This window comes from Berghia stephanieae, chromosome 6 (genome assembly GCF_034508935.2).
Source record: "Berghia stephanieae isolate SIO BIC M18660-M18661 chromosome 6, UCSD_Bste_1.3, whole genome shotgun sequence".
Lineage (NCBI taxonomy): Eukaryota > Metazoa > Mollusca > Gastropoda > Nudibranchia > Aeolidiidae > Berghia > Berghia stephanieae.
Window position 1 is genome coordinate 43,469,057 of NC_088365.1, and position 10,000 is coordinate 43,479,056.

General features: G+C 38.1%; 1 protein-coding gene across 2 annotated transcripts in view; it reads right to left on the minus strand.

Moving 5' to 3' along the window:
- LOC144975074 (uncharacterized) overlaps nt 1-10,000 on the minus strand; it is a 94,022-nt gene that overhangs the window by 8,679 nt on the left and 75,343 nt on the right. For both annotated transcript variants that reach the window (XM_078918770.1, XM_078918769.1), the window contains exon 26: nt 3,574-3,737. In XM_078918770.1, the coding sequence (XP_078774896.1) occupies nt 3,574-3,737 (164 nt within the window). The remainder of the gene's footprint in view (nt 1-3,573; nt 3,738-10,000) is intronic.

The following is a 10,000-nucleotide window of genomic DNA, read 5'->3' on the forward strand; positions in this document are numbered from 1 at the left end:
GAGCCTTTTCAAAGGACTCAACTGTGCGCCGAACTCAGGACCTTTCGATCCGAAAGCGAGCGTCATACCACAAGACCACATAGCCGCACAAAACTAGGTCAAGATGACCTATCAGCAACCGGTGAATGATTAGTCACTATTGTGGATTTCTGTTACGTTTATATGGGATATAGAAAGAACCAATTGAGCAATCTTCATGATTTACCACAGGTTTAATTACATTATTTTTGTAGTGTCACCTCATAGAACATATTTACCCTAATTTACATTTTTTAAAATAATTCTCAGATTTTAAATGTTGTTGATAATATGAGTGAGTTAAAATGATATATATTGCATGTCATGTACATTGGACAGGCGCTATATACGTAAATAGATTACATTATCATTAATATTATTATTGGAACCGACTCGGACACTTTCACCAAAACATACACAAAACAAAAATAAATAAAAAAAACAGCCCCCCCCCCCCCCCCCAAGAAAAAAAAACAAAAATAAAAACAAAAACAAAACTAAAGAACTCCCCTACCCAAAAAATAACTTTTTAAATTAAAAAAAAAATGCAAACCGCCTTCCCCCCCCCCCCCCCCTAAATAAAAACACGAAAAAAAGAACCCCCCCCCCCCCCCCCCATCCCAAGAAAAAATTGAAAACAACACAAAATAAAAAACATACTTGAGCTTTTACTTTTTATTACTAAACGGGCTTGAAGCGCTTTACACGGAACCCCAAACAAATATCAACAATGAACATGAAGGATAAGATATGACGCCTGTCTGATTTTTTTTCCTGATACAGACAACGCTGTGACTGCCCAGATATACTTATTATACACCTGAGTGTGTCGAGATCATGTGAATAGGAAAGGATGTAATAACTGGCCACAACCTAAACGGTTTCTCTTGACACTTTGTTTTTATTTGTTTTTAAGAGTTATACGGCACTTGCAACGCATTAGGTCATATCAGCGCCAGTAAAAAGGAAGAAAATTGGATAGTAAAAACATTCTAGATATACAATTAAAAGGACTTGAGGAAAAAGTAAGACATAGGGGAAATGGTTGAAATAGGGAATAGATGTAGATTCCAAGAGCACACTATCAGTGTACTAAGTTTGAGATCACTTAAAAGTCTCACCCAGACACAAGCGGAAGATCCCACTAAGAGGAATATACAAATCATATGTTAAAAAATAATGACAGAGAGATGATTTACAAGGAAAAAAATATAATCTCCCAAAACTATACCTATACATTCTATTGTTTCCCTGCCAAGGAAAAAAATATAATCTCCCAAAACTATACCTATACATTCTATTGTTTCCCTGCCAGCCAAAGACTCCAGCCAGGGTAAGGATAAAACTCAGTATTCTCATTCCAAGACAAAGACAGAAAGCAATTGGAAAACAGATACAGTGGGATAGAAGACACAGCAAGTACCTCCCTGCCCACTATTGGAGGTCGGGAACCCCACCCAGTCTTGACACCTCTAAAAACGATCATATATCAAATGTGTGACAAATCATCTCAAGACAGTATTATGTCTGGGTGAATCAATCCCAGAAAAGAGAATTTAAAATAAAAATGATCAGGTTACAGTGAATGACATAATCAGTCGGATGGTGAAAAGGTTTGAACTGAGATAGTGCCAAATTTAGTTAGAAGGTCAATTTTCTTTTATCAAAAATGAGTTCTTGACATAAATGATTAAATCAACCCTTTTGGTACATCTTCGGGTAATATCAGAGCTTTTAATTTCACTTCTAAATATTTTTTACCGCTAGTCAACTTGAAAAAGTATGAAATTTGAGAAAAGTTGCTGGATACTTTTCCCAAACATCTAACCATAACTTCATGAAAAATAACCCGATTTACTTCAAATACAGATTAAAATGCTCTGGTGAGTATAATCTTTCAGAAATGAAAACAAATGCAAACCCAAAATTTTTACCTTCCCACTGATTATGTCATGCACTGACACCAATGTACGAACTGTCAGTTTTTTGCTATATACAGTATAGGAAATTGCATTCAATCTCCACCATAGTGAATGCAAATTAACTCCTAAGTTTCATTTTCGTAGCAATCAACTCAATAGGGTTCAACAGTCGTGACGTCACTTCTCTTGTGACGCATAGTAACCGGTTCTAAACTATCGGAACAACGGTGGAGCCATTATCTCCATCACCGCCCTTATGAAATACTTCTCCGACGAGGATAACAGTGTATCCAGATGAGAAAATAATTATAAATCTGATCATATTTGGACTTTTATACATTCTGATCACATGTCATGTGAAAACGTTCTAGCCAGCATGAAGATTAAAAAGTACCGATTTTCTTTGTTTAGCACCAAGCTGCTGGTTGCTGGGCGGACGTGACAATAGACTCTCGAATCCTATTTTCAGCACCAAGTTCAACCCGATATCATAGAGATAGCTGATCACAAATACATTCTTTGTTTTGTTTGTTGTTTTCAAGGATTTATTGCGCTTGCAACACATTTAGGTTATATCAGCACGAGTAAAAAGGAAGACTATGGGATACTAAAAAGTTCTATAATACAATTAAAGCACCCAAGAAAAGGTAAGACACGGGGGAATGGTACAAATAGGGAATTAGTGTAGATTCCAAGAGCACACCATCAATGTACTTAGTTTGAGATTACCTAAACGTCTCATCCAGTCACAAGCACAGGTCCCCACTGAGAGGAATACACTCAAATATTTACAAATCATATATAATACGTAAACAAAACATAATATAGTGCATAACAGAGGGATGATTTACGACAAAAATATCATCTCCCAAAATTAACTATACATTTGACTGTTTCCCTCCCAGCTAGAGTATCTTGCCAGGGCCAGGCCAAAGCCATCTCATTCCAAGACAAAGACAACAAGCAATTGTAATAGATATAAAGGGATAGAAGACACAGTAAGTGCCTCCCTGTCCACTTTGGGGTCATGGCCCCCCCCCCCCCCCCCAGAACTAAATACATTCTTTCATTCTTTGACTCTTATCCACAGACCTGCCTACTATTACCAAAAATTCGTAAAATTACGAAATTTTGGCTCCAATTTCAAAACTTCATGAGCATCTCTAAGTTATTAAAACTTATTAAAAATGAATGTTTGATGCCAGGTTATGCGATTTTAAGGATTAATCCTGGTGAGGGTAAATTGTTGATTTTTAAAGTTAACTACGGCCACTACCAGAGCTGCCTACTTGAAATTTCAAAAATTCGTAGTTTCCAAGGGAAAAAAGGAAAATCCCTCTTTAAATAGCTTCAGAATTAAATATGTTGCCCTCAGCATGATCCCAAAAGTGCTCCAAAGTCCTGACTATAAGTTCTGAGGAACTAAACTTATCTTTTCAACAAGATATATTGAGTCAAAAGAGGTGTATACAGTTCGGTAGCTGGAGCCAAAAATTCGTATTTCTACGAATTTTTCGTAGTACTAGGCAGGTTTGCACTACAATTTTGTTAAACCCCCCCCCCCCCTCCCAAAAAAAAAAGAATTTTTAGATTTTCAAGTTGGCAGGTCTGCTTATTGACTTTTCCAACATACTTGCCCGGATCAGGGGTACGCTTCAATTGACCCCTGACCTGGTTCAGCATCTCCAGATCCTCCAGGCTGGACAAGACCTCCAGTAACAGCTTGACAGACCGGTAGACGTGGGAGGGAAAACTGCCAGACCTGTCGATGTCATCTATGGGGATTTTCCATAGGCCCTGGGAGGAGGAGGGGGAGAGAGAATGATAAAGGTCAAGGACGATTCTTAATTGTGCAGAGGGATGAATAAATAGAAGGAAAAAAAATGAGCTTTTATAAAGTGCAATCTCCATAAAACGTGCTCAACGCGCTTTATACGGCGTCCCTGTCAACAGCAACACTAAACATGTAGGACGAGACATGACGCCTGTTAGACGATAATATTATAAATTTTTCGGACAGTCATTTTACATCAGAGTACGGTGCGAGAATGTGAGTAAAAAGCCTTTTCCAAGGATTCAACTATGCGCCGAGCGAGGGTCGAACCCAGGACCCTCTGATCCGAAAGCAAGTGTCATACCACAAGACCACATAGCTGATGAATATATAGGGATATGGGGGTGGAAGCATGTTATTCTTTTTTTTTTCTTGTAATTCTTTGACTTCAATTTTGAAGAGTCCACAGACCACAGTATTTGTATGAAAAGTTGAGTCGATGGAAGAGAAGAAAATGAATATATATATATCTTTCTCTATCTATCTATCTAACTACCTCCCCCCCCCCCTCCCCCCTCCTCACCTCACAAACCCAGTTCCCTACTTCCTGATCGCGGAAGAATAATACATATATATACAGAGACGCCAACTTCAAATTTGGCTCACAGGAATATCAGACACCACTCGTAGGTATTTCAATGCCGAAAGAGGAATTTCCGCACACAAGAAAAAGGATTGTTTTGTTTTTGTTTTTAATGGTTTTACGGCGCTTGCAACACATTTAGGTCATATCAGCGCCTATAAAAAGGAAGAAAATGGGATAGTAAAAAGTTCTAGAATTACAATTAAAGCACCCAAGAGAAAGTAAGACATAGGGAAACAGGGAACAAATAGGGACCAGATGTAGATTCCAAGAGCACACCACCAATGTACTTAGTTTGAGATCACCTATAAGTCTCATCCGGACACAAGCACAAAATCCAACAAAGAGGAACACACTCAAATACTTACATTATACATTCAAAATAACAATTATAAAAAATACATAACAGAGAGATGATTTACAAGGAAAAAAATATCATCTCCCAAAACAATTACTATGCATTTGACTGTTTCCCTCCCAGCTAGGAATCGGGCCAGGGCCAGGACAAAACCAAGTAATCTCATTCCAAGACAAAGACAGAAAGCATGTTGGAAAATAGATATAAGGGGTTAGAAGACACAGTATGTGCCCCCCATGCCCACTATGGGAGGTCAGGAACCCCACCCAGAAAAAGGAATTGGAATGGTATATGGCATTGTGTTTATATATTGTAGTTCTAAATAGATAACTGATTAGAATTATATTATGATACATAAACACATTGTTAAATACAATCCCAAAACCTAATGGGTAAGAGATAGTGGTACTGGTGGTAGTGAGGATGATGTGGTGTTGGTGGTTGTAGTAATAGTAGTGGTAGTGATGATAATTAGGTGGTGGTGGTGGTTATAGTAGTAGTAGTGTTAAGGATGATGTGGTGGTGGTTGTAGTAATAGTGGTAGTGATGATGTGGTGGTGGTGGTTGTAGTAGTAGTGGTCGTGATGATGATGTGGTGATGATGGTTGTAGTAGTAGTGGTAGTAGTAGTGATGATGATGATGTTGTAGTGGTGGTTGTTGTAGTGGTGGTTGTTGTTGTTGTAGTAGTAGTAGTAGTAGTAGTAGTAGTAGTAGTAGTAGTAGTAGTAGTAGTAGTAGTAGTAGTAGTAGTAGTAGTAGTAGTAGTAGTAGTAGTAGTTGTTGTAGTTGTAGTAGTAGTAGTAGTAGTAGTAGTAGTAGTAGTAGTAGTAGTAATAGTAGTAGTAGTAGTAGTAGTAGTAGTAGTAGTAGTAGTAGTAGTAGTAGTAGTAGTAGTAGTAGTAGGAGGAGGAGGAGGAGGAGGAGTAGTTGTTGTTGTTTTTGTTGTTGTAGTGATGATGATGCGGTGGTGGTGGTTGCAGTAGTAGTGGTAGTGGTAGTGATGATGATGTGGTGGTGATGGTGGTTGTAGTAGTAGTGGTAGTGTTGATGTGATGCTGGTGGTTGTACTAGTAGTCGTATTGATGATGATGTGGTAGTGGTGATTACAGTAGTAGTGGTAGTGATGACGATGTGGTTGTGGTGGTTGTAGTAGTAGTAGTGATGATGTGGTGGTGGTGGTTGTAGTAGTAATTGTAGTGATAATGTTGTGTCGTGGTTGTAGTAGTAGTGGTAGTGATGATGATGTGGTGGTGGTGGTTGTAGTAGTAGTGGTGATAGTGATGATGATGTGGTGATGATGGTTGTAATAGTGATGGTAGTTGTGGTAGTGGTAGTGATGATGATGTGGTGGTGGTGGTGGTGGTTGTAGTAGTAGTTGTGGTACTGATGATGATGTGGCGGTGGTGGTGGTGGTTGTAGTAGTAGAGGTAGTGATGATGTGGTGGTGGTGGTTGCAGTAGTAGTGGTAGTGATGATGGTTGTAATACTAGTGGAAAGTGATGATGATGTGGTAGTTGGAAGGGGGGGGGGGGGGGGTATCCTTGGAACAAATTGACCTCACCGGAATTTGACGGAAGTTGCCCGGAACCCGTAATTTTTTGCTCCAGACCGGAGTCTTTTCTCCGGTGAGACCGGAGTTTTGGAATTACTGTATGTATATATGTGTATATATATATATATATATATATATATATATATATATATATATATATATATATATATATATATATATAGAGAGAGAGAGAGAGAGAGAGAGAGAGAGAGGGGGGGGAAGAGAGAAATAATGGGGGGGTGGGGGGGGGGTATAAATCCTGTTCTGTGATTGGTCATCCGCGACTAGGAAGTTGGGCACTGGGTTTGTGAGATTAAAGTGGGGGGGGGGGGGGGGTTATGGAAAATTTGGTTACACAAGAGTTGTTATCTTCAAAAGATATGATTATTATACGTCAACGTTGTATAATTATAACTATAATTGTGTTCACTTTGCTGATAGATTTAATGTCTAATTGATTGCATTGTGCGAATTTTGCACACTTCTACACTAAAGTCGAATCTCCACGGGTCTCAGCACGAGCTTGGGAAGACCACAGAATTATATTATGATACATAAACACTTTGCCAAATACAATCCCAAAGTTTCCTTATTTCAAATGATGTAAAGCACCAAAACCTAATGGGTAAGAGATAGTAGTACTGGTGGTAGTGAGGATGATGTGGTGTTGGTGGTTGTAGTAATAGTAGTGGTAGTGATGATAATGTGGTGGTGGTGGTGGTGGTGGTTATAGTAGTAGTAGTGTTAATGATGATGTGGTGGCGGTTGTAGTAGTAGTGGTAGTGATGATGTGGTGGTGGTGGTTGTAGTAGCAGTGGTCGTGATGATGATGTGGTGATGATGGTTGTAGTAGTAGTGGTAGTAGTAGTGATGATGATGATGTTGTAGTGGTGGTTGTTGTAGTAGTAGTGGTAGTAGTAGTAGTAGTAGTAGTAGTAGTAGTAGTAGTAGTAGTAGTAGTAGTAGTAGTAGTAGTCGAAGTAGTAGTAGTAGTAGTAGTAGTAGTAGTAGTAGTAGTAGTAGTAGTAGTGGTAGTAGTTGTAGTAGTAGAAGTAGTAGTAGTAGTAGTAGTAGTAGTAGTAGTAGTAGTAGTAGTAGTAGTAGTAGTAGTAGTAGTAGTAGTAGTAGTAGTAGTAGTAGTAGTGGGAGGAGGAGGAGGAGGAGGAGAAGGAGGAGGAGGAGGAGGAGTAGTTGTTGTTGTTTTTGTTGTTGTAGTGATGATGATGTGGTGGTGGTAGTTGCAGTAGTAATGGTAGTGATGATGTGGTGGTGATGGTGGTTGTAGTAGTAATTAATGGTAGTGATAATGTTGTGTCGTGGTTGTGGTTGTAATAGTAGTGGTGATAGTGATGATGATGTGGTGATGGTGGTTGTAATAGTGATGGTAGTCGTGGTAGTGGTAGTGATGATGATGTGGTGGTAGTAGTAGTAGTAGTTGTGGTAGTGATGATGGTGTGGTGGTGGTTGCAGTAGTAGTGGTAGTGATGATGGTTGTAATACTAGTGGCAGTGATGATGATGTGGTAGTTGGAAAGGGGGGGGGGGTGTATCCTTGGAACAAATTGACCTCACCGGAATTTGACGGAAGTTGCCCGGAACCCGTAATTTTTTGCTCCAGACCGGAATCTTTTCTCCGGTGAGACCGGAGTTTTGGAATTACATATATATATATGGAAGTGGTTATTCAGTATCAGATACTGAATAGTACTTTGCCACTATTCATTATCCATAAGGAACTCTTTTATTATAGAGAGAGTGAAAAGTGCGACAATCTCAGTTGAATGTAAATAAACTGCTGACCTACTACCAGATTGAACTCGTGCAGTAACTGACAGCCCGATTCAAAGTTGTAGAAATATTTTGATCGTTATTTTTAAATTTCTGCTATTGTGCAATTAACATAGTTCAAAATATCAAAAGAAGAGTGGCATTCAAATACATTTTTTAATGTCTAAATAGACATGATTAAATGTCACTAAAAGTTCAGTGACACCATGGCTTGGTGGATAAGCTGTTTGACTCTGAACTTAAGGTTCGAGAGTTCAAATCCCGGCCGGGTTAACTTTTATTTTTCCCCAATATTTTTGTTTTAATCATTTTATTTGCTTGTAATATATTTTAATGTTTATATTATACTATTATTATTATTATTATTATTATTATTATTATTATTATTATATTATTATATTATTATTATTATTATTATTATTATTATTATTATTATTATTATTTCTACTTACTATTATTATTATTGTTGTTGTTGTCATCATCATCATTATTATGATTATGATTTTTAAATCAAGTAGTAGGAGTTATTTAATCAGTTATCGATTTATTACGAATATCTTTTATGTGTTATAATCTCGTTGTTGTTTTTCATTGATGTGTTCTTCTGTTGTTCATTACTTTTTAAAATCTTGCTTTTTTCTGTTTGTCACATTTGTTGTTGTTGTTGTTCTTGTTGTTGTTTTTGTTTGTTTGTTTGTTTTGTCATCTAAGACAATCCCGATTCATTATAAATATGTGGCCAGACTTTCTGCCATTTTTAATTGAATGATGTACTTCCGTGAATTAATTGCAGTATTATATTAAAATTTACGTGATAATAATAATAATAATAATAATAATAATAATAATAATAATAATAATAATAATAATAATAATAATAATAATAATAATAACAATAATAATAGACGTAATAATAATAATAATAATAATAATAATAATAATAATAATAATAATAATAATAATTTAAACAGATACTGAATATTAGACTACAATTGACATCTATTTACTGAATACACGTGGTATTTTTAGGGGGGTTTCTTTTTTACGAAACCTGAAACCTGCCGAAACACGCCGAAACCTGACAAAGTTAGGGGAAGCAGGCAGCAGTGGGGAGTGAACCTGGGACTCAGGAAGTGTACACCATTGGGGAGTGAACCTGGGACTGGGTTTCGTAACAAAAAAGCAATTACTTTTTTACGAAACCCAACAATATCCAACAAAGTTATGGAAAGAAAGTAGGCAACAGTGGGGAGTGAACCTGAGACTCAGGGAAGTGTACACTATTGGGGAATAAACCTAAGTCTATGGTTTTTCGGTGGGTTTTGGCGGGTTTCGTAAAAAAGTAATTGCTTCATTCTCGTCTGGTACCCAACTCCCATAGTCCCAGGTTCATTTCCACTGATATCCTCTTCTCACAGTCCCAGGTTCACTCTCAACCAGTGTGCACTTCCCTGAGTCCCGGTTCATTGCCCAATGGTGCCCACTTCCCATAACTTTTGATAATTTCGGTAGGTTTCGAAACAAAAGTACATTCTGAGCTCACTGTCCACTGGTATCAGCCTCTCGCAGTCCCAGGTTCAATCCTCATCTGTGTCCAAATCCCAGATTCACTCCCCACTGCTGCCTGCTTCCCATAACGTTGTCGGGTTTTGGCGGGTTTCGTAAAACAGTAATTCCCCCACCCCCTTGGTATTGTCTTTTTTCAATATCCAGAGTCCCAGGTTCACTCCCCACAAGTGTACACTTCCCAGGTTCCCAGAATCTCAGGTTCACCCCCCACTGTTGCCTACTTCAATAACTTTGTCGGATATTGCCAGGTTTCGTAAAAAAGTAATTGCTTTTATATGAAACTCGCTGAAGCACGCTGAAAACCAGAGTCTCAGGTTCACTCCCCACTGGCGTACACTTCCCTGAATCTCCCATAACTTTGTCGGATATTGCCGGG